This window comes from Lissotriton vulgaris, chromosome 11 (genome assembly GCF_964263255.1).
Source record: "Lissotriton vulgaris chromosome 11, aLisVul1.2, whole genome shotgun sequence".
Lineage (NCBI taxonomy): Eukaryota > Metazoa > Chordata > Amphibia > Caudata > Salamandridae > Lissotriton > Lissotriton vulgaris.
Genome location: NC_141699.1, coordinates 8,566,651 through 8,592,177, shown reverse-complemented (window position 1 = coordinate 8,592,177; position 25,527 = coordinate 8,566,651). Strand labels below are relative to the sequence as shown.

Below are 25,527 nucleotides of genomic sequence, written 5' to 3'. Positions count from 1 at the left end.
GGTCCTCACAACCCCGCGCCCGCAAGACAAGGCCAAGGGCGCCGTGCCCCGAGAGTCGACTCCAAGAGTGGCCTCGAAGGATTCCATTGAACCGGTGCGCCCATCCGCCGCGTTCACCAAGAAGGTGACGGACTCCCTGCAGCGCATCCCTGAAGGCACCGCGTCGGTCGGTCCGAAGGATCCTCCGCCTGCGAAACCTGAGGAGAAACCACTTAAGGCGTCCACGCCAATCCACTTCACGTTGCCGCCTAAGACGGCGCCGAAGGCTTTCGCTCCTAAGGCAGTGGCCGGCGTGCCCGAAAAGGTCTCCTCGGCGCCAAAGGCGTCATCGGTGGTCCACGACCCGCGTCCTCGACGAGCGTCAGGAACACTTCATCGACGCCGAAACGGGCAAGCTTTCCCTCCTGAAGCGGAAAATCACCCCGGAACGCCCACTGTAGTCTTGGAGTCTTATAAGATCCCTCTCAAGAAAAAGAAGGACTCTGCTTGCTCTCCCGTCTTGGTGGAACCCCTTTCCCCACAGACTCATGATGTGTCGCCCACTTACTCGGATGTGGACGCTGGTGAGGGAGATGAGGATGAATACAGTTATCCTGTCTATACAGACCCTGAGGATACCAATGAACCCTGGATAGCTGGTGGTGACCCTGGGGATCCTCAATCAGGACAAGACCCTCAACTTTTTTCTGCTAAAACGTCCCCTACAGAAGACTCTACTGCTTTCAATGCCCTCATTGAGCGGGCAGCTAACAATCACAATGTCCAGCTACATGCTGACCCTGTGGATGTCGATTTCCTCTTTGACACCTTTTCAGTCTCAGAAAAAACTGTTAAGACTCTGCCTATGCTGAAAGGTGTTTTAAAGCATGCTGCTGAGATCTTTAAAGAACCCACCAGGGCAAGGGTGATAAACCCTAGGATTGACAAGAAATACAAGTCGGCGCCTACTGATCCTACCTACATCAAAGGACAGTTGCCTCTGGACTCCCTTGTCGTCTCGAATGCCCGGAAGAGGGCTAATTCTCAGACTACGGGTGATGCTCCTCCCCCAGACAAAGAATCTAAGGTCTTTGAGGCTTCGGGGAAGAGGGTAGCAGCACAGGCAGCCAACATCTGGCGCATTTCTAACACACAGGCACTTCTGGCGCGCTATGACAGGGCACACTGCGATACACTGGAGACCCTGTTGCAACACCTGCCTGATCAATACAAGGAAGGGGCTGAGATGCTGATTCAGGAAGGGAAGCTAATCTCTAACGCTTCAATTAAGTGCGCTCTGGACGCAGCTGATACCGCTGCCAGAGCTATAAACACTAGTGTTATGCTTCGGCGACATGCCTGGCTGAGAATCTCTGGATTTAAGCCAGAGATCCAAACCACCATCCTAAACCAAACGGTTAACCCAGATCACCTGTTTGGCCCAGAGGTTGACACCACCCTAGAAAAGATAAAAAAGGACACAGACTGCAAAACCCATGGGTCCCTTACAGTCCCAGCAGTTTCGGGATGGGTCTTTTCGTCGCTCCAGCACTAGAGGCGTTTCCAGGGGCCAGCTCTCCCAGTCCACGCAGTACTACAAGGGCAACACCCAGACCACTTACACCAACAAGAGTCGAGGTGGATATCGTGGCAACAGCGCCAAGGGCAGAGGACGTGGAAACAACAGCTCCAGATCCTCTGCCACCAGCAAACAGTGACGCCTTGTCACTGCCCCCCGACCATACAACACCGGTTGGGGAGAGACTCCAGCAGTTCCTGCCCGTCTGGAAGTCCATCACCACGGACAGGTGGGTCAGAAAACGTATACAATACGGTTATTGTCTGGAGTTAACATCCACTCCACCCAACATGCCCCCAAGACACCGTCCTATGTCGGACGAGCACTTGCACTTATTGCAGCAGGAGGTCACCGTCATGCTGCAAAAAGGAGCAATAGAGCTCGTGCCAGTGCAGGAAAGAGGCACAGGGGTATACTCCCTGTACTTCTTAATACCAAAGAAGGACGGGTCCCTCAGGCCCATACTGGACCTCAGGCCATTCAACTACTACATCCTGTCGGAGCACTTCCATATGCAGACCCTGCAGCAAGTGCTCCCGTTGCTCAGGCAGGGGGATTTTCTCGCAACTTTAGACCTGAAGGATGCGTACTTTCACATTCCACTGCACCCTTCACACAGGAGATACCTCCGTTTCACCATACAAAACCAGCACTACCAGTTCAAGGTTTTGCCTTTCGGTGTCACCACGGCACCCAGGATGTTCACAAAGTGCCTGGCGACAGTGGCGGCGCATCTCAGGAGACGGAACATCCACGTCTACCCTTATCTGGACGACTGGCTCATCCAAGCAAAGTCAGCCCAGCAGTGTGCCGCACACATGTCCCACACCATTCACCTCCTGCACCATCTGGGATTCTCACTGAATTACCCGAAGTCCCACCTCCAGCCCGCCCACGTACGGCAGTATCTGGGTGCGACCATAAACACTCTGGCGGACACAGCACAGCCGAATTCAGTGAGGGTCAGCAGCATTCAATCGCTGATACAAAAATTCAGACCTCAACACTCGCTTCCAGCAAGAGTGTTCATGCAGTTGATAGGCATGATGACCTCCTGCATTTCCATAGTCCCGCACGCCAGGCTACATATGCGTCCGCTTCAGGAGTGCTTGGCACGTCAGTGGACTCAGGCTCACGGGCAGTTGAAAGACCTAGTGTTGGTGAGCGGTCGGGCATACAACTCTCTGCATTGGTGGAATCCACAAAACCTTTGCAAGGGCCGACCGTTCCAAGAGCCTGTGCCACAGATCATCCTGACAACGGACGCCTCTCTCCAGGGATGGGGAGCTCATGTTCTCCACTACACAGTGCAGGGACTATGGACGCAACAGCAACGGAAGATGCACATCAATGTTCTTGAACTGATGGCGATCTTCATGGCACTCAAAGCCTTCAAAGTACATCTGTGCAACAAGGTTGTGTTGATCCTGACGGACAACATGACAGCCATGTACTATATTCAAAAGCAGGGAGGAACACTCTCCGTAGCTGTCTCATCTGGCTCAGAGCATGTGGAAGTGGGCCATTCAGAGGAACATCTTCCTCATGGCAAAACACCTCCCGGGCAAAGACAATCAGATGGCGGACCTGCTCAGCAGGCACAGCCACCAAATGCACGAGTGGGAGATACATCCCTCAGTACTCCAACCGTACTTCCAAAGGTGGGGTCATCCACAGATAGACCTGTTCGCCACAAGGGAGAACGCAAAATGCCAAAGCTTCGCCGCCAAGTTCCCACACCCACAGTCGCAGGGCAATGCGATATGGATGAACTGGTCAGGCAAATTTGCGTACGCTTTTCCCCCAGCACCTCTGATACCGCTGGTAGCACGCAAACTCAGGCAGCACTCGATGACTCTCATCCTGGTTGCTCCAACGTGGGCTCTCCAACCATGGTACACCACGTTTCTAGAACTGTCCGTGGTACCGCATCAGAGGCTACACACCCAGCCTTCTGACGCAGAGCCATGGCGACATTCAGCATCCAGATCCGCACCAGCTCAACCTGGCGATCTGGCTCCTGAAGTCCTAGAGTTTGGCTACCTGCACTTACCTTCTGACGGTATGGACATCATTCGGGAGGCAAGGAAGCCCACCACCAGAGCATGCTATGCGGCGAAATGGAAGCGGTTTGTCATTTATTGTGCGGACCACAACATTAACCCGCTAGATGCGTCTATTCTGTTACCTTTTCCATCTGTACAAATGTAATCTGGCCTATGCTTCCATTCGCATACATCTATCTGCGATGGCCGCTTATCTCCAGAATAGGCAGCACCTCTCACTCTTCAGAGTGCCTGCCATTAAGGCCTTTCTAGAAGGACTCAAACGAGTCATTCCTCCGCGGACTCCACTAGCTCCGGAGTGAAACCTCTATGTGGTCCTCACCTGGCTGATGGGCCCTCCCTTTGAACCACTGCATTCCTGCGAGATTCAGTTCTTGACATGGAAAGTGGCTTTCCTCATAGCGATTACATCGCTACGGCGAGTTAGTGAACTGCAAGCCTTCACTATCCAAGAGCCATTTATTCAAATTCATTCTAACAGGGTAGTGCTTCGCACTAACCCCAAATTCCTTCCTAAGGTCGTGTCTCAATTCCATATCAACCAGACTATTGAATTGCCTGTTTTCTTCCAAAATCCTGAGTCATTGGCAGAGAGAATGCTCCACACCCTTGACGTCAAAAGGGCCCTGATGTATTACATCGATAGGACCAAGGATTTTAGGAAGACTAAGCAACTCTTTGTTGCCTTTGCAGCACACCACAAAGGTAACCCTATTTCCAAGGCTGGTATTGCTAGGTGGATCGTTAAATGTATCCAGATCTGCTATCTGAAAGCTAAACGTACTCTCACCATTCCACCAAGGGCCCACTCCACCAGAAAGTTGGGGGCCTCTATGGCATTCCTTGGAAACATTCCTTTGGAAGACATATGTAGAACAGCCACATGGTCTACCCCACACACATTTACAAAGCATTATTGTGTTGATGTGCACTCCAAACAGCAGGCAGCTGTTCTCAAAACACTTTTCCAAACTGCTGCAGCTGGCACGGGCGGCCGCCGTTAATGGAGGGACTGTTATGTATTATATGCACAGATATGAATTCAGCAGCCCACATGCCTCGAACCGAATATGCTACTTACCAGTATGCATCTGTTCTTGGCATGTAGGGCTGCTGACATTCATATCGCCCGCCCTCCTCCCCAGCGCCCGTAGCAGCTGCAGAATTCACACATACTTCTAGCATGGTCATCATTCACTTAGTTTCACTCCATCTTGGCCACAATGGCTAAAAACAATCTGAGGATGGAGTCGATGCCCATGCGCACTGTAGTCCAGGGGAGGAGCCACCTATCTTGTGATACTTCGAAGACTCTTCCAGGACAACAATGTGCAATCATCCGGACCCAGCGCTAGGCGGCGATCTATGCACAGATATGAATGTCAGCAGCCCTACATGCCAAGAACAGATGCATACTGGTAAGTAGCATATTCGTTCCAGCTTTTAGATCAATTCCAATCAGGTTTTTGCCAGGGCCACAGTACTGAAAAAGCTATTACTCATATAGTCGATGACGCTCTAAAAATGCTGGATCGGAATGAAGCTTGCCTTCTAATCCTCCTGGACTTATCTTCAGCATTTGATACGGTCAAGCATGATAACCTCCTTGACTTACTGGAATGGAGGATGGGTCTCTCTGGCCCTGTATTAAACTGGTTTGCCTCCTTTCTCATCAACAGAACGCAATGATTTAAAGTCAATCATTCCCTTTCTAACTCCCTGCCATCCACTCTTGGGGTCCCTCAGGGTTCTGCACTCGCTCCCACGCTCTTCAACTTGTTCATGGAGCCTCTTACAGATTTACTCAATTTATCCAACATTCACTGTCACAGGTCTGCCGATGACAACCAACTTTACCTGAAAATCCCTTCCCCAGACAACATCAAATCACTCAACTCAACCCTTCTCAAAACTCAACACTAGCTGACTTCCCAACATCTTGAGCTCAACTCCTCCAAAACAGAATTTCTCCTGATAGCACCAACCAAACAGACTGCCATTATTACTGAGTACTTGAACCACCTAAAAACTCTCAACTGTCCCCCACACATCATTGACTCTGCTAGGTGTCTGGGAATTATACTTGACAAGTCATTGAGCATGCAGGAACAAATTAGCTCAGCCCCAAAAGATGCCAACTTCCACTTGAGTATTCTAAGAAATATAAACCCTTCCTCTCCCCCGGAAGACTTCAAGTCTGCAGTTCAAGCGCTAGTAATATCCAGGCTAGACTATGTCTGCGCAACACTCTGTGGGCTACCCAGATCCAAGTTGGCTCCGCTCAGGGCTTCCCTGAACTCAGCTTCAAGGCTCATCACAGGTTCCAGAAGAAGTAGCCGCATCTCGCCTGTACTTAAACCCTTAAACTGGCTGCTTTTGGAGGCTAGGATTCATCTCAAGATTGCGTGCATGACTCACAAGGCCCTTCAATTTGACACCCCTCTGTACCGAGCCCAAAAACTGGAGCTCTCTGGTGGGAGCTGATCTTCTAGGCGTTCCATGACTCTGCTGCTAAAACCTCAAAAATTCCAGAAAAAGAAAACTTGTAATCAGGTGTTCTTGGGTATTGCCCTGAGTCTGGAACTCCTTGACTCCGCACAGCAGACTGATTCCCTCTACGCTTTATTTAAAAAAAAAAAGAACAAAGCCCTATGGATGAATGCCCTTGTTTGACGGCATCTACCGCCAGGAGAGGGTCCTTTGCTTTTGACTATGTCTACGATGTTGGTTTGTGCTCTACCCCTTTATTTGTCTGTTGAACTTATATGCTATGGTATTTTCTCTTGCCTGGGCATATTTTACTGTTCCTCTATCTTCTCCATTACTTTACTTATCATTGTTATTTACATTCAATGCTGTTTGTACTTCTGTACATCTGTAAAGCGCTCTGATATCCACTTGGGTCATGTCCGCGCTATATTTCCAACTGTTATTTTCACAACCATTCACACACAGTTATACCAACCTATAAGACCTGTTTTTTGCAAAAAATGTCTCCTCCTTCATTAAAACGTTTTCTGTTTTTATAACCTTAAAATACATTTAAAGAAATCAGCAATATTATAAAAGATCACCGAAGGTTATTCTTCTGTTGAATAAGCAGTAATCCAATTCCATCAAACAGTTTTTAGTCATAAAATCATATTATGAAAACGGAAGGACCCATATTCCTTCCTATTGTAGATTGTATTTATAAACTACACAGACCCTCCAGTATTGTGTGATTTGCAAAACAATAGCGAAATCTGCAGTTTTTGTAAAAATGCAGCGTTTTTTTTGTTTTTTTACACAACTGCCTGCGAAATTTTGAAAATTTTGAGGATGTGATGGGCTGGGCGGTGCAGGGTTTGCAGTGAGGTGAGTTATATGAATGGCTGAGAGGTGGTGCAGAGAGCAGAAGCTGCTGCAGGCAGACATTCGGGGAGGAACAAAAACTGCTTTGAGGAAGGTGGACTGTGTAAAACGTCCGAGGATAGGTACCAGGTCTGAATAGAAGGGGGTCTTTCCAAACATACACTGGCTGGCTGTGCCACTTAACGACATGCGCGTTTCTATAATTCAAACCACGTTAAACCATTACGGTCTTCAGTGTGCTCATATGTGCCCCAACCTTCACACCACCAATTAAGAAAGAAGTACACTAGACAAGTTTGCGGTATTCAACAGTAGACCATAGCTCAAATTGACTTCAAAACTTATAAAGTCGCATGTTTAGGAATGGTGCAGATTGTATGCAAATGCGTAAACTGAAAAACATGTTACCTATCGGGACGATGCACATAATGATGACATACTATTTCACCCATGTACAATATTTACACCTCCCCACGTGTCAGATTCCCACCACCAGGAAACATTTCCATAAGATCTACTCAGACAAGCACATAACCTGCAGTTGAATACAGAGTTTGTATAGTTACAGAACCAGGAAACTGCATCCGGAATCGTCCCTGCACGAGGTCATGCTGTGGGTATCCCCATGGTAGGCTTGAAAGGCAATTCAACACCCAACTCCCTCTACAACCAGTCCCTGTCCCTAGCTCAAACCTTCATGGCTATTGTAAAGAAACTTCAAATGAAGGGGTTTTATGGCATAAAAATGATCTTTTTACTGCCGCAGGGTGAGTAGGTCACGGGCAACCCCTCCACCCCCAAACACACCTCCGCCGAATGGTCTGCTAGTTGATCCTGTAATTCGGGGATTTGTACTCCAAATCTGAAGAATTCTACCTAGGCCAGCTACAAAAGTCAGTGTCTGATAGAAAAAGAAAGTGCCCTGCCTCCGGTTATAAGGAGTGTCACCCTTTTGCACACAGAACATAGACAGGCACTTGATAACATAAAGCAGAGTCATAAGTGGAGACCAGCGTGTCCTCTACCTCTTGTTTTTTTTTTTTTCTTCTGATCCAGAGGTCTAGGACCAAAGAGGATTACCTGGGGGACAGCACATGGTTTTAAATCCCTTGCCAGTTCCCCCAGATGCGACACCACCCAGACAGAAATGACACTTTCCATAAGGTGATGGGGTTAATTCGGAATGGCTTGATGACCTATGGGGCTTGGGGGAATGCAGACTCCCTGCACTCTGGATCCACTTCAGCTCATTAACGGCACCCTTCTGCTCTCGCCACACATTCAGGAATACAGACAATGGCTTTCTACCCACACCGGCAGCACTATTGTCAGTTTATGTGGCAGAGCGGCAAAAAACTGCCATGGCCTACAAAAAAAGTTACGTGTTCCCCTTAATGGGGTGCCAGGGTGCAGTGTCTCCCAAAACCTTACCCAAGGGAGGTCGTAGTATTGCAATTGCATTTATATAGTGCTTACTCCCCCTGACGACGCGTGTAGCACGCAAAGGATTAGTGTTGAATTAGTATAGTGAAATATGAAAGTAATTTGAGTGGTGGATAGGTTAGTCAGTTATTTGGTTTCAGAAGGATGGCGGAGGGATAGAGGGAAAAAGGTTTGGCATTTATATAGCGCTTGTTACCCCTTCAGGGGTGCTTACATGGGCACTAGAACATTCCAGGGAGAAATACAGCTCCCTCCCACGAGGTTATGACTGGAGCTGTGCTTCTGTAGAGCTGCAGACACTTTAAACAGGCCAATTTCAAAGAGGAATACTCTGCTAAAACAGTTTCCATTGATTTCAGGATGAAAATGAATGATTATTTGTAAACTAAAGTGCCGTAAAAATGCCGCTAAATTTCAATATTTGTGCCGCCAACTTTCCATATTTGTGCCTCTAAATTTGCTAATCCATGCCGCAATATCCTGGGGGTCTGACTACACTGACTACACTAATCCTGAAATTACTTTCACTGTGACTCTCTTCAAATACATTAAAACAAATACAAGTGATGATAAAAAAAATACAATCAAAACAAGTTGTCGACATGTCGTTTCGGTGGATTTATGTTAGACACTACCTTCTTCTGGACACGCTTATTTAAAAAAAAACACCATGTTGTTCACTCTACAAATAAAAATATGAAACAAATTAATAAGAGGACCACATGTATATACAAAAAACAGGATAATAATGAACCCTTAACTACGAGGCCTCCGGGTAGATGGGCGCTATAGAAATATTCTTCATTCATTCATACGCCAGTCGCATCCTTAAAGGGCCCTATCTTTTATACATTAAAATCCCTCATAAGCCAAATGAAAGCTTTTTTTATCACTTAAGATTAAATTCTATATATAAAAAACTCATATGCCAAAATGGTACTATTATTCCCATCTCATTCCTTTTATCTGGTTATCATTCAGGAAGCACCACCCCTACTTCAGAAGCAAGAGATTGAGTCTGTATATACCTAAAATTAGGAATGTGATTTCGATTGCTATGATAGATATATTATGCTATAAAGAAAACTAACTGAGGAGGTTTGTGAGCAATCAGTTCTGAGAGGAAAAGTTCAAGATAAAATCCTTGGCTTCGATGTAGCAAGCTGGGAATTGGTTTCTGATGCTAGACCTTCTTTCAAATCCAGTTAAAATGTTGGCATGATTTTGCCCTTCCTCAGATTTGTGCTCGAGGATGACCACTACTAGTAAACAACTTTTCCTTATTTGATTCTTTTTTTTTTTCTCCTTAGTACAGAGTGTTGTCTAAGGTCACAGTATTTATTGCTTATTTGAAGTGCATAGGAATCAATGTTTATCCTTACTCGAGTGACTGCCTCTTAAAATCGATTCTGCTTGTTGGAATAAAGTGCACCTCTGAGTGCAGTAATCTGCTGCACAAACTCAGATTTTCAATTAATGCAGCAAAGTTCATATGAACTATCTCGTTTAAATTTGATTTTATTTGTTATAGTATCTTGCCCAGTTAAATGAATGAATTTTCTAGGTTTGATCATATCTTTCTGATACATGTTGCAGTTTTAGTTTTCAGTCTCAAGAAGCGTAGTATTCAATATGGTTAGCATGCTACGTATTAACAAAAACTTTTGCTGCAGAGTGCATTTGCATGCTGTGGAACTATTTGTTGCCACACCCCGCCTACCATTATCCTTAATTTGCTCCCTTATCTCTCTTTCCAGTATCGCTATTTTGTTCTCATAAACTGCGGTGCCAACATTGACCTACTGGAAACTCTGCAGCCAGAAGAAGACACTGTTTTCTATGTCTGTGACACACACCGACCCATTGATGTTGTCAATGTGTATAATGACACGCAGGTAAGTCCAGCCATCGGCACCAGTAAGTCGTATACGTTGAGTCTGTGGTTACTATTTCCCTTTCTAGCCGTTTTCACAGAGCATTAAATCTTCCCTTTTTCAGTCCATACATCAGAATATGGCCTAGTTAAGTCTACATGTTTGGGGGCGTCGGTTTAGCTGGACAGACTTTTGGTGCAGCCATGGTATGGAGGCCTTGAATGGCGATAGGGTAGTGAGTGGGTAGCAGTTTCTGTGGACCTGAAGAGAGGATTCTATGGACATTCATCCCTGTCCTGTACGTGCCAATTTGGAGTTTAGGGAAGAGAATACCCCGAGTTGGGACTGTTTCAGTTAGGGACTTTGTGTCAATGCTAAACTATCACTTAGGCAGGTTATTAAAGCAAGACTAGGCGTTACACAATGCCATGCAGCTCAAAATAGATCAGCTTCTTAAGTAAAAGCTGCTGAGGTTCATTTTCATACATCAGCTTAATTTACTCAAAACTCTGTTTTTTTGAGAAGTCTTTATTTATAAACTTATAGGTGAATGTGATTTGATGATGCTTGATTGAGGCATGTCATTATTTGATTGCATGAGATTATTGCCTCTATGTTTAGGGGTTGAGTATTAAACCCTTCGCTGCTGATGACGAGCTCAGCTCGTCATCAGCCACGGGTGGCGTGTGCTGATGCCGAGCTCAGCTCGTCATGTAACGCGGAAAAGGGAAAACAGCCGCACAGCGCAAAAATCGCCGCAGCATCGATGCGGTTAACAGTTTCCTGCCTGACAGTCCGGCTAGTCACATTGTTTTCGAAAGCAACACACTTCAGCCAATTAGAGTGAAGACAACACCCTGAGAGGGTATTGTCCTTCTCATTTCTACCAAAAGTTGTGTGTCTAGCAAGTCCCATTTAGATCAATCAATCAATGCATTTGTAAAGCGTGCTACATACCCGTGAGGGTCTCAAGGCACTGGGGGCAGGGGGGCCGCTACTGAGCCAGGTCTTGAGTTTTCTGAAGGCCAGCAGGTCCTGAGTCTGTCGTAGGCTGGTGGGGTGAGCGTTCCAGGTCTTGGCGGCAAGGTAGGAGAAGGATCTGCCGCCGTCTGTGGTTTTCCGGATATGAGGAACTGAGGCGAGGGCGAGGTTGGCTGAGCGGAGGCTTAGGGTGGGGGTGTGGAAGCTGAGCCGGCTGTTGAGGTATGTAGGTCCGGTGTTGTGTAGGGCTTTGTGTGCGTGGATGAGGAGTTTGAAGGTGATCCTCTTGTTGACGGGGAGCCAGTAGGCCTCTCGGTTGGGGTGTGATGTGGCTGCGTCGGGGGATGTTGAGGATCAGTCGTGCCGAGGCGTTCTGGATTCGTTGTAGTCGTTTCAGGAGCTTGGTTGTTGTTCCTGAGTAGAAGGCGTTCCCGTAGTAGAGTCTGCTGGTGATGAGGGCCTGGGTGATGGTTTTCCTCGTGTGGATCCATTTGAAGATCATGCGGAGGGTGTTGAAGCAGGACGCGGAGACGGCGTTGACTTGCCTGGTCATGGAGAGGGTGGAGTCGAGGATGGCCCCCAGGTTGCGTGCGTGGTCTGTGGGTTCTGGGGCTGTGCCTGTGCCTAGCGATGTGGGCCACCAAGAGTCATCCCAGGCTGATGGGGTGGGTCCGAGAATGAGGACCTCCGTTTTGTCTGAGTTCAGCTTCAGTCTGCTGTCCTTCATCCAGTCGGCTACGGCCTTCATTTCTCTGTAGAGGATGGCTTTGGCGGTGTGGGGGTCTTCTGTGAGGGATATGATCAGCTGGGTGTCGTCGGCGTAGGAGATGATGTTGAGGTTGTGTTGTTGAGCGAGCGGTGCCATGTAGATATTGAACAGCGTCTAGCTGAGGGTGGATCCCTGTGGGACGCCGCAGATTATCTCTGTGGATTTCGAGCGGAAGGGTGGGGGGGCGGACGCTCTGGGTTCTGCCGGAGAGGAAGGATGTGGTCCAGGCCAGGGCCTTCTCTTGAATTCCTGCGTCCTGATAGGGTGCGGTGGCAGACTGTGTCAAAGGCTGCTGATAGGTCCAGGAGGATGAGGGCGGCCGTTTCTCCTTTGTCCATCAGGATCCTGATGTCGTCAGTGGCGGCGATGAGGGTGGTCTCGGTGCTGTGGTTGCTGAGAAAACCGGATTGGGAAGGGTCCGGGATGTTGTTGTCTTGGAGGTAGCGGGTTAGCTGTTTGTTGACCATCTTCTCTGTCACTTTTGATGGGAACGGGAGCAGGGAGATGGGCCGGAAGTTCTTGAGGTCCTTGGGGTCCGCCTTGGGCTTCTTCAGAAGGGCGTTGATCTCGGCGTGCTTCCAGCTTTCTGGGAAGGTTGCTGTCTCGAAGGAACTGTTGATTGTTTTTCGGAGGTGGGGCGCGATGGTGTGCTGGCTTTGTTAAAGACGGGGTGAGGGCAGGGGTCAGATGGGGATCCGGAGTGGATGGAGTTCATGGTTTTGATGGTGTCTTCGTCGCTGACTTTGGATCAGGCGGTCAGGCGGCTGGTGCGGATGGAGGTCGCAGGGGTGGTGGACTCGGTGGTGGGTGCGGGGGTGTCGGAGTTGAAGCTGTCGTGGATGTCGGTCATCTTGCGGTGAAAGAAGGTGGCCAGGGAGTCGCACAGGTCTTGTGATGGTGGGATGTCGTTGGTGTTGGAGCTGGGGTTAGAGAGTTCTTTCACAATGCTTAAGAGCTCTTTGGTGTTTTGTGCGTTGTTGTCTAGGCGGTCCTTGAAAGAGGTCCTCTTGGTGGTCCTGATGAGTTGGTGGTGTCTGCGGGTGGCGCTCTTGTGGGCTGTGTGGCTGTCAGGTGTTCGGTCGTTGAGCCATTTCTTCTCCAGCTTCCGACAAGTGCGCTTGGAGGTCCGGAGGTCTTCAGTGAACCAGGCGGCTTTCTTGTTGGTGTGGTTGGTTGTGGAGGTCCTAAGAGGGGCGAGGGCGTTGGCGCAGTAGTTGATCCACTGTTTGAGGTTGGTCGCGGCGGTGTCTGGGTCAGTGGGGTCGGCGGGTGGTCTCAGGGCGAGGGTGGTAGTCAGTTGGTCCTTGGTGACCTTGCCCCAGCAGCGGCGTGGCAGCTATTGGGTGCGGTGGTGTGTGGTGGGTTTCCTGAAGGTGAAGTGGACGCATCTGTGGTCGGTCCAGTGGGGTTCAGTGGTGTGGTTGAAGGAGACGTGGGGGCTCGTGGAGAAGATGAGGTCCAGTGTGTGTCCTGCGGCGTGGGTGGGTTTCGTCACAAGCTGTTTGAGTCCGAGGTTGTCTATCAGGGCGGTGGAGTTGGGGTCGTTGTTGTTCTCGAGGTGAAAGTTCAGGTCCCCGAGGAGGATGTAGTCCATGGAGGCGAGGGCGTGAGTGCTGACTAGGTCAGTGATGGTTTCGCTGAACTGTGGTCATGGTCCGGGAGGTCTGTAGACGAGGGTGGTGTTTGGGTCGGTGTGGATCTGGAAGTACATGTGCTCGGCGGTGGTGAGGGTGTCGTCTGTGTTGGTCGAGATTCTGATGGTGTCTTTGTGGATGATGGCGATTCCCCCTCCCACTCCATTGGTGCGGTCTCTGTGGGAGATCTTGTAGGCCTGTGGGATGGCTATGGTGATGTCTGGGGCTGAGGTGGCGTTCAGCCAGGTCTCCGTCAGGAAGGCGACGTCTGGGCGGAGGAGTCAAGCAGGTCCCAGAGTTCGATGGTGTGTTTGCGAGCGGAGCGAGTGTTGAGGATGCAGTGGAGGTGGTTGAGTTCCCTGGTTGGTGGTTTGGTGGGCTGGATGCTGTTCAATCTGCAGTTCCGGCAGGCGAAGTGCCTTTGGGTGAGCTTCGGGGTGGCCCAGTAGCAGGGGTGGTCTCGTCCGGTGTTGAGTGCGTGGAGGGTGCTGGAGTCGTAGGGCAGTCTAGCGTTGCGGGGTCCAGGGGTTCTGGCGCTGGGCGCGGTCCACGTGCGGATGGGCGCAGACTGGCTTGCCTTTGGCGTGCCTTTGGCGTGCCTGCGGCGCGCGTCCGCTGCGCGGCCTCCATAAGAGGCGAAGTGGGAGGGGGGGGCAGCTGGGAGGCGGGAGCGGGACGGCCAATGGGCGAGGGCATGAGAACAAATGGAAAAAGGGAGCGGGGCCGCAGGGGAACAGCGGCGGGAATCGAGGAGTGGGGGGGGGGGGTGCACAGAGGGCAGGGGCGAAGAGGAGCGTCTGAAAATACTATACAAAGAAACAAGATAGAAAATACAGATACAGTCCACAGCAAGTAGAGCACAGTTACCGGTTACTAGGGGCGAACCCGCGCAGCGGTCGAGCAGAGGGGCAGAGATTCGGGCAGCCAGGAGGAGCCGTGCGGCGTGGGGGGTGACCTGCTCACATCTCCTTATAAGTGAGGTTTCTTACAGAGGATTTCATGAAAAAAACTATCTCTGAAACCGGTACAAATGAAAATGAATGTACCTCATAACAGAAGTAAAAAATATATATAAACATAGAAGCAGGTCTCCTGAGATACATCACACCAGGAAAAAGCAGAAGCATCAACTTGAATCACTGCATAACATTGGAAAAAGAGTCTCTGATATGGTGGCCACAAACTATCAGTTGCAAATTCATTGGCTATATAAGGCTATTCTAAGCTGTTTCCACAGGCAAATGTGATCTGATATTGCACCACTGTTAAACCATTTACCAAAAGACAGAAAGACAGAGGCCTTGGCCATTTTAAAAGTAGGAGAATTAACACCAGGCACTATGACCTATGCATCTGTATATGTACTGACTGCAGAATGTTTTCAACTTGCCGGAGCTGTGGTCTTAAGAAAAGCTGGATGGCTATGTGGGTCAACAGCAGAGGATTTAGGACGGGTCCGCTCACACAGAATATAATGCGTGTATCTAATTAGGGGGATGAAGATTTGTGGTGCTTCAGAAGGAGGGACACTGACTCGGGAGCGTGGTAAAGAAGGTTTTATTTTTATAAATGTCTTTTTGCGTCTCTGAGTGAGTCTTTCGCGGGCTAGGGCTGCCGGATCCAAGGTGTCAGCTAGGGTGTTGGATCTTCCTGGGCTTGCACGCCTGCGTTCTTGTTCTCTGGGGGCGCGGTCGTCGTCCCTGGCGGTGTTCCAGCGCCACATGCGGGGAGGAGAGAAAAGAACACTCTCAGTAAGGCGTTCAGGAGAGTAGTTATACCCAATAGGGGGACCCGGGGAAGTGAGGACACCGGTGCGCTTATCTACACTCTGTGCTCGGTGCTGGGAAGATACTAGGTAAGTTCAGGTAGGGAGTAAGGGTCGGGAGAGATGATGGCGCGGATAGGGACGGGTCAGGTAGGTAGGGAAGAATGGGGTCTTTGTACACATTTACACGGAGGCTCCCCGCCTCCCCAGCCACCCGGTTACCCGGTCACGCACCTGGGAGAGCCACACTCCTCCGTGAGTGTGGCTGGGCGCTGAGCGGAAACGTTGGCCTCCTGGCTCTGCTCCTCTGTTCGTCTCGCTTCCCTCGGGCTTCTCCACGTTGGCTCGCTCTCCGCTCCTCTCCGCCTCGGTGTCGATGCACACCGCTGTTCCTCCTTCCGGGCTTCTTAGCGGCTCCATTGGTTGCACGTCATCCAGGGGCCTGTCCGGTTCTCCTCCGCTGATTGGTTGGCATAGCAGTGACGCTGCAGGGGGGCGTGTCGCTGCCTCGAAGCCGGCCCCGTAAAAGGTACATTCCTCTCCTTGCGGGCCGGGCTGCTCCCACCAGCTGACCGAGTCCGTCTCCCACGGGTCCTGGGACGATGAAAGAGAGGTAGGACGTGAGTTAGGGTTCCACCAGTCCTGAACCGGAGCAATGTTTAATTCCCGCCCGGCCTCCCTGCTACAAGTGTTGGAGGGGATGATTTATTAGGGGCAGGAGGAGCCAGGGGGACTCAGTGCAGCAGCTTTCAGAAGCCGCGCTGGCGAGACCGTGAGTGAGAACTAAGGGGAATAGGGCGGCTTAATTTGCACCGGGGCAGTCCTGGACCTCTTGCTCTAAAACAGGAAAAAGTATACATATGAGCTTTGGAGACTGAAGCTTTGAGAGTTGTACAATTTATTTGAAGTCACAGCTTCTAGAAATAAGCAATGATAGCATAAAAAGCCATATAGTACTTGGTCCTGTACCCAGCATTCTCTTGAAAGTCACATGGACCAGTATGAGATTACAAAGTACAGTTTACAGCAGCTATGAGAGAGAGAGACTATTCTTTAAGTACACTTCTGAGCTTTGAGGCAGCTTTCATAGAAAAGGTTAAGCACATATCATTAGGCACACTCACCACTGCATGTATGATGTCCTGAAAGTATAAGTTCAAAGACTTTAAATGCAGTGTGGATAAAACAAAGTCAGAGAAAACATAACATTTCAAATAATGGAATACAACTTTAAATGCAACAAGGAAAAAGCATTTCATTACAGCAGAATATACAATGGAGCAGAATCTAAGTACATGAAACCTAAGTACATGAAACAAGGGCTATCTCGAGTAACCCCTGGGAAAAACTCTTGTCCGCCACCCATGTGCTGACGGGGAGTAGTTCAACGATAATCAGGCGGACCACCCTTTTATACTTGTTCAGGGGTGAGGGGCCTATTGTCACGTTATATTACGTCAATGTGTTATTATTGCTTTGAAGGGTTCTATTCATGTGTCAATCAGGCAGTCTGCGATAATATTACGCTACACTTATCCTCAGTTTATCGGATATCTTGCTTGACGTAGCTGTGGTGGGAACTTCCCTTATTCTATTCATGGCTTAGGTGGGGGACGTGGGGCATGTTGTAAGATTTATAGAGGAACTTGACTTCTACAGTATGTGCGAAATATACAATGAGGGGGGGCCTGGCAGGGGTGCTGAGCTTTGCAGACAAGAGCAGCTGGGTGAAGCTTGGGTCAGACCTGCTTTCTGCTTCTGCTTAAGCTAAGAGAAAATGGCAGTGCTCAGGGCAACGTAACTGAGGCCTGTAACCTCCAAACAGCAGGGCCCACACAGGGGTCATGTTGTGCAGGTGACAGGTGTGTCCTTGGATAGCTGTGCAGCTAAAAATTCTTACTCCAACATTCCCCCCTCAAGTTCGAAATTCGAACTTAATCAAACATCTTTAAACACCATTCGAACTGCATACCTAGCTGGAGATGGGGGATGGCCAGGGCAATTTTATGAAGAATTTGTTCCTAAATCCTCTTCTTGTTCAATCTCTTACACATAGTCTCATAGGGAGGTACTGACTTTCAGAGGGGAGCTGCGCTAAGTGAGGGTCAGGGATGGTACTCTATGTTCATCATTGCTATCTCTACATCTTCCCCTTGTCCCCTGCGTGTACCTGTGTAGTTCATCTCAACTATCTTAGACCTTAATCTTCCAACATAATGCAACATAATCTGTGTTCAAAATTACACAACCACAAGCACACATATTATAGGCATTATAAAATTTAGTACTGCAGATAGCCATGAAGGCATCCAGTCCAAGTTGGACCAATTACTTAAAACATCTACTTTTGCACTTCCATCCTCAGGCATCTGTCTCCCCAAATTGTCCAAGTCCTCAATGGCCTTTGTAGGTGTTCCATTATCAGCATCATCGGCCAAAATGAAGACACAGCAGGACTATTTTCCCATTCTGTCGCATCCACCACTATTCATCGCAATTAACTGGTCTAGAACATAGCGATGTTCCAGAACCATTAGTCTCGAAGGTCGTAGTTCTTCTTCCACGGTGTTGAACCCATCACGGGTGTTGTTAACAAGCTGCATCAGTTCATATCTCGTTACTTGGAGCCATTGAGCATTGGCTTTGATCTGGAACATGGGGATAACTCCCCCAAAGAAAAGTTCAGCATCGTTGAAATCTTCCGGAACCTCATGGAATGTGTCATCTGAGGAGTACTTATTGACTTCTCTTTTTCGGTGGTGGGGCAGGGTGACATCACCTGCCATTGGGTGTGTGTGGATGCGGGAAATGTTCGTTCGCTGCTGGGACGACGAGATGCCATTCATGCATCGTCACGATAGAACAAAGTCCTTGCCATTGGGGAGGCAACTGAAGATACAAATTTTCTCCATATATCCAATAGATACCATTGAGGATGGATGTGCCGTACTTCAAGTTCGAATTAAGACTAGTGCTCTTGTAACTGGCATTCCTGCCCACAGGTACCGTTCCATTACCTAGGAAGCAAAGGAGAGGAGACTTTAGCTTGTATTCTTTTTCCTGTGTGTATGGTGTACCCTCACTGGACGTGTATCTTCTAGTTTCCCTACCCCATATCTCATCACACTCTCTTTCTATCTCTACATTTAAATTATGTTTGTGCTCTCGTCCTATAGCTGTGCTACCTAAGGAGGCTGCCTTACATATTAAGTCATATGGACCATTCCACTTATTGTCGAAATAAATGTTGGCCCTCAGGTGCAGAATATGTCTCCACTGACAAGGGCATGTGTCATGGGTGTAGTTACATCGGTGATGTTCAGGTGAGTGGCATTTCGATGGGGGTGTTGGGAAGGTGAAGTACCCTAGTTTCTTATAGTGATGTTCCCAATCCTGCGTTATGTCGGCAGGTACGTTCATATCACGGTAAACCTCCATTCTCCTTTCTATTTCCAAGGTATTGGTGATGTCCCTAAATGTTCTCATACTTGTCATCCCACTCTGTTGTATTTACAAATGCATCATCCACTTTGGCTGAGTGGAGCTGTATCTGACCATGTATGCGGCAAAGAAACAAGTGTAAAAGACATTTGGCTGTGGGTGGTGGGACTTCTTTAGGAAAGATCAATTCATCTGTGGCTACAGCGTGTGGAATGTGAGAACATACAAAGCATGACTCATTTGTGGCCTTTCTTCCCACCTCCCTCATGTCTCTGTACCACATGTTATCTAACAATGCGTTATGGGTACCATCATTCTGTACTGACACACCAGGGCGCTGGGAGGAAAAACTAGGCATAGAGTGCTGGTCGAAGGTGTAAACAACTGTGTCTTGGAAATTACTAACCCAGTCTGCCATAAGTCGGGTATGCGATGTATATCTAACTGGCACTATCTCGCTACTCATTCTATGTCTGACTTCTTTTATTTTGGCGGGATCGTCTTGGGGTACCTGGCACAGTGGGGATCAAGATGATATCGAGTGTCAAGTCCCTCCCTGTAGGGTCAGCATGGTGTACAGAAAGTGTCAAGATAGGCACAGAGGTGTCATAGTTACTACTGGTGCTTATCCCAGTTTGCTTTTTAGCAGGAAGTGTCTTGTGCATGGGAAGCTTTATGGTCGTTACAAATTTAATATTGCTAGTAACTTCTCTCTCTCTCTCTGATCGCACTGCTAACCAGTGGAATGCTGTTGCTGAAGCTATAAACATAATAAAGAAAATAATTGCTGTACATATCTTTTTAATTAAAATCTTGACATGGAGGGTGGTTCTGTTGCTGCGTCTCAGTCCGTAGGCCATCATACGATCTTCACATTCTTGTAAAGTCTGTGGGTACATGATGTCTTCAATGTTCAGATCTTGGATGGTGACGAGTGGAACCTCAAAGTTCATTTGCAAGTGTTCGTTGAATTTAAAGTCTCTCCACTTCCGGACTTTACAAAGATGTGTGTCCCAAAGCAGATAGGTGGAAGTTCATCAGAGATAGGACCCTTGTTCTTTACCTCGATATCTGGATGGAAAGGAACTTTGGAGCACGCATTAGTGCACATAAATAAACAATGATTCATAATTTATAATATCAGAAGAGGGCCCAGTATCTTATTTTAAGTCTGGTGGAGAGAACAACCATATTCATTGATCTGTCAGTGACAAGCCGATGAGATGTGATGTGATGATCAGAGCTGGGAGTGTTTCTAAGTGTAGACAGAGCAACGAGAAGGCAATATAGCCATTCCTTCCCAATTGTGGCACTTATCTTACTGATCTTGGCTTTGAACAGGCCTAACATTGTCGCAATTGTTCAAAAGAATGATGTCTGAAAAATGACTGTCACTGTCACTGCGGGTCACTGCAACGGCATCCAGTAATCCTCAGTGACATATGACCTCATGAAGTAGGAAGTTAGCTGCAGCCTTTGCGTCATAATGGACACATGGTCCAACTTAAATCCACCCGTGAAAAGGGGCACACCACTAACATGATGTGTCTTATTATTAGGCATCTGTCGATCAAGTCTACATAGTTAATGTGGAGCTCTCTAAAAAGGACCCTAAAAAAGGATACAAAGAGTTGTATCTGTTCATGTGCACTGGGGATGAACCACTCTGTCTGCAAAGTTGTGGACATGATATCATGTGAGGCCTGTGTAGGAAGGTGCAACTGACTGAGTGCTATTTGCAGAAGGGCCTGTGGCATGACAGGCTTTCCTGTCATTTGTCTGCAAAATAAAATATGAAATATCCTGTTGTACTCCCCTCTCTTTCCTCAATTTTTTCTTCAGGTGGGGCACTTCTCTGTGTCTCTCTAAGGTGCAGCTGTGCAATACAATCATAGTGCTGTGTATAACCAATAGTGTATGGGCATGATGTATCTTCTTGCACTGTTGAGGGTGTATTTTGGGCAAGCAGAATTGGGGGCACAGTCAGTTTGTGCTGGGGATAGAGATGGTGCATGTCCGGGCCTTCTGGCTACTACTTTCATATTCATAATTCAGATATTCGACCACCTCTAAAATCCGCACATTTCAGTCTGACAACATCTTAATACTGAGCATTGCTTTCTCCCTGCATACGTCCTCTTAACATTGAAATCTACTTTATATCTGTATTCATTTTTCCTTTCCCAGCACTGGGCCTGTGTGAAGTAACTACTGTACAGCTGTGCATATCTGAAAACGTATTCCTTATCTCCTCTCATCCATCTTAACATATTCCTTACTATTTATTTCACCTAACTGTGTGATCTTGGGCCACTCATTTTTAGACCAACGTATTATTACACAATACTTTTCCCTTTCTCATCAATCTTATTGGTAACTGTCGACTACAGGAAGCCTTTTTCCTGTTTGGCTCTACGCCCAGAATATGCACTTGGCCAGGAAAGCTACTTGTGAACGCGGTCCGAAAAAAAAAAAAACAACCCCGTTGGCTTTTCAGTTCTTTTTAATATCTGAAAACATGTGCTGTATCTATTTGCAATATGTAAAATATACGTATCGTATTATAGAAATAAAGATGGCGTATTTGTAATGCACATGTTCACTCAGAATGGTATATTTATGATAAACAGCAGATCTCTATTGTCCCCAACCCAAGGTATTTCTTGAATCCACCTTAGAAGGATGAAATGCTCAATAGGCCTAGCAGCACATGATCTCATGTCTACATCTGAAAAGAAATGCGATGCAACTAGTGCGCATTCCATTCCATCATTTTATATCTTTCTTGTGCCTGTGTCAGCTGCTGCTGAATTTTGGGATGTAAGAATAAATAATTTTATTTAGTTGCTCTATTTTGCAATATTTGGCGAAATATACAGTGTGAATTATATTTGACCATTCACATAACATAACTATCTATTTCTCAACAAAAATGCAAACATAGAACTGACAGTCTGCGTGCACTTGGGAACCGAAAAGGGCATTGTGCCTTTTTCATTGAAACATATTCTTATCTTTCATATTTAATTTGGCCATCCGATCACGTGGACTGTGGTGCATGAAGTAGACGCTCCTCAATAACTTTATCTCCTATTTCTATTCGTACTTGTTCTGTGAAAGGGACTAATATCGCCCCAGAGAAATCTAGTGTGTTTGCGCTCTGGCTGGAAATGGGCAGTGCCCTCTCCTTGATACAGGTGAATATGGCACCCGTGTCAATCAAAAAACTATACGTGTTGTTGTTAATCATGACATTCACAACTGGGTCCTCTCTAATCTTTGTGAGACATGACAACAAGGGACACACTAGAGTTGTCTGTGGGCTTATCCTGACTTGAATTGCCTCCAGCCTTGTGCTGCTGGATGGTGCCCTGTGAAACCAAATCAATGGGGGGCAGGACTGAAGCTCCTTGTGATACAGGGGCTTGTGTCAGGGGCACCATTTTGTACGCAGGCATGTGTTGCTGAGGTACCTGTTGTATCTGATGTTGTGTTACCTGTGTGTTACCTCCTGGTATATTTAAGGCACTTTGTGAAACATTGGTGACAGTAGTCACTTGACTCACTGGTGTATCTAGCCTAACTGCATCAAGAGTCTTTCTTTTCTTTAATTTCTGCTGTTCTAATTCAGCAGTTGTGTTCTTGATAGCTAATTGCCTTATTTGTGACATTAGAGATCCGATGTCTGAGACATCTGGAAACTTCTGGCGCAGTTTGTTCCATAGCGCTGATCTTATTTTATTGAAAGGATCACCATCTAATTCTGAATTAGTGGTGCAAAGCCTTGTGTTGATGCGTGAAAACATATCCTCTGCATCCTTTCCAATCAGGGATGTGAGTAGACTTTTCATATCCCAACTAGCCAATGACACACTTGAAGTGTCATTTTCAAAGGCTTCTATCCACTTTCCCGCACCCTCCATGAGGGGTGGGAGTTCTCTCTTCAAATTTTCTTTGTCCGTTAGGGACCAAGTTACTGAGGTAGGGGGGTCATTGACCTCCTTGGACAGCAGGGGCAGCTGGTGTGTTACCCCTGTGGGTCTTGTGTGACAATACCTGCGTGCGTATTTCTTCCAGACCCTTAGGCCTTCGCGCATGTAGGTATAGTTCCAATCGTCATTTCCTTTTCCCTGCAATATACATTCTTCAGCAGTGGCCATTTCATCTGGCTCAAAGGAACCCTCTTGGGGCCAAACCTTCATTCGAGATGCATTAGCTTCTGTCCAGTCTGCCAATTTATCTGAGAATGGATTGACATAAAGGTCACTCCCTTCTCCAAGTATTACTATCTCATTTGGCGGCAGACCATTGATCAGTGGTGGTCTTGGCCTGTCAAGGGTCATATGGTGCAGTACACCAAATCTGGCGGTGTGCAGACCTGCTGTACCTGATGCATCATATTCCTGTTGGACGTCATCCAGTCGCCCATAGTCACCCAGTACTGCAATTCTTTCTATCTCTCTTCTTCTCTGCCTTCTCCTCTCTTCTGCCTGTTCGCACATTTTTGGCAGATCCAAATTGTCTCGCTCTAGCTGTGGTCTCTCTAGCCTACGTGGTGTAACCACTGGAGGTGATGTCTGAGGCATAGGTGGTCGTGTCACCTGAGTGTTACAATTAATGACTGTAGACGGAGCTTGGGGCACACTTAAGTTGGCTGTGAGAGAAGCTGCTATGTTGATCTGTGGTGTGGCTGCACTTTAATTTTCCTGATGTAAGTCTATCCATGGCCCTTGCTGTGGCATGATAGATTGGACTCCACCACTGTGTGGCTCTACCTCCTTCACACTACTAGCTACTTCATTTGGGGCTTGTTTTTTCTTTGCACCCATCTGCTCAGTCATTCCATCCCCTATACTTGCTAGGTATAATGACAGTTGCTGGAGTGCTACTGTATTTTCTGTGGGGCTTCCTGAGTACTGTGTGTGTGATATGTTCCCTACTTCTTTACCTGTTCTTTGGCATAGGTCACTTTCTGTCCTATTCCTGCTAATGTCTCCCTCAGTTACTACCTCAGAGGGATACTGTTCACTGTCTTTCCTTACTTCATTGAATTGTAGCAGGTGTTCTTCCTCTCTATTAGGACCTGTGTTAAGGGGCTGCCACTCATTATACTGACTCTGTGTATTGTAATGCTGGTGGCTCGGGAATCGGAATGGGCCATAATGTCTTGTTCTTGTTCTTGGGGTATCGTGATCCTCAGTGAGGGAAGTGGGTACTGGGCGGTCAGGTCTGGGGAGTGTCATGTAGGAGCTGTGCTGTGAAGCACCAGAGGCCTCATGGCTCTCTTTATTTTCTTCCTGCTGGGGGCTGCAGAGTTGGACACGTCTCATTTTTATTATCAATAGCGTGTCACTTTGACCTGGCATCACTGAAGCTGCATCCTGCAGTACTGGACTTTGCGAACTTAGGGATAGCTGGCCTAATGTACTCTCTGATGTACTATCTTGTGAATTATCTGAGATGTCTGGGGCTGAGGCATCGTCATGGCCTACGGCTGCCTGGACATCTGATAAGAGTTCTATGTCAGTCTTTATACCCTGTCCTAAATTAATGTCATCTGCGTCATAGGCTGGTGGATGTACTGTGGGTGTTGACTTTATCCTTCTGTGTTGTGTGTAGGCTGGCGTAAGTGTGCAACGCCACCGGGTATTATTGTCAGCCTTACCTGCTGCAAGTATGTTATGTCAATTCCTAGGGCTGAGATTAGCGTCAAAATGACTGTACATGTCAGGGGTGAGACAGACTCAGGGGATGTTGCTGTATCCTCAGAAAGGGCAACAACACAGCCGTTCACTATGTGTACCGTAATCTGTAGTCTTGGATCTTGTGTGGGCTGTCTGCTCATCTCCTAGAGTCGAGTTGTCTTTGAGGTAGGCTATCTGTGGCAGTGAATGTGGCGAAACTAATCTCCTTTTAACATGCGGCTTTGTAAATATGCCCACATTTCTGGATAATGCGTCGTAGAAGGGTGTCTTTGTAATAGTTCTGTGAGTCTTGGTGATGGCTGCTGCTGCAGCTGGTCATGCAGCTCGTGGGCGTGATGCTCACAGCCTAGTGGAGTGAGGGTATCCTGTGAATCTCCCTGCCCCTCCGGGCAGCTGGTGCTTGGAGGAGGCGGTGTGAGTGAACACTGGTGAGCAGTATCAGGGCTTTCGTTACTTACTACACTACCTACTGACTGGAGTGTAAGTTGTGTGTCATCAGTGGGGGATGTATACGTTGGCACTGGGAGGCACAGTTTCACTAGATGCAATGTGGATGCCCTTATCTCAGTACCCTGTGTGAGTGGTATTCCCAACAAGTTCCACGCTTTAGATATTAAGGAAATTTCCTTTCTGTTAAATTCTCTGAGTTTGTGCGCTCACGTTCTGCACTGATACAATTCTATTGTTCAATATGTGTAGGACTACCTCAACTTGTTGTCCCCTATAGCTCATCTGTACTTTCTTTGTTATATGTACATATATGTACCGGACATCTGGCTGACCTCCTGTCAGTTGTTTTCGGGGTCGGGGCAGTTTACCACAAGCACAATGCTTCTATGATGACTGGATACCTCTTATACTCATGTATCCTATTCAATGCAGTTAAAAAAATAAAAACATTTCTTATTTATTCTAAACGATCTGTAGTTCAAAAATA

At 47.6% G+C, this 25,527-nt stretch overlaps 1 protein-coding gene across 1 annotated transcript in view; it reads left to right on the top strand.

Annotated features, from left to right (window-relative positions):
- The window catches only part of CDC45 (cell division cycle 45), a 428,728-nt gene that overhangs the window by 47,173 nt on the left and 356,028 nt on the right, over window positions 1-25,527 (top strand). Inside the window, exon 4 of the mRNA XM_086942644.1 lies at window positions 10,179-10,316. Coding sequence (XP_086798770.1) covers window positions 10,179-10,316 — 138 coding nt within the window. The remainder of the gene's footprint in view (window positions 1-10,178; window positions 10,317-25,527) is intronic.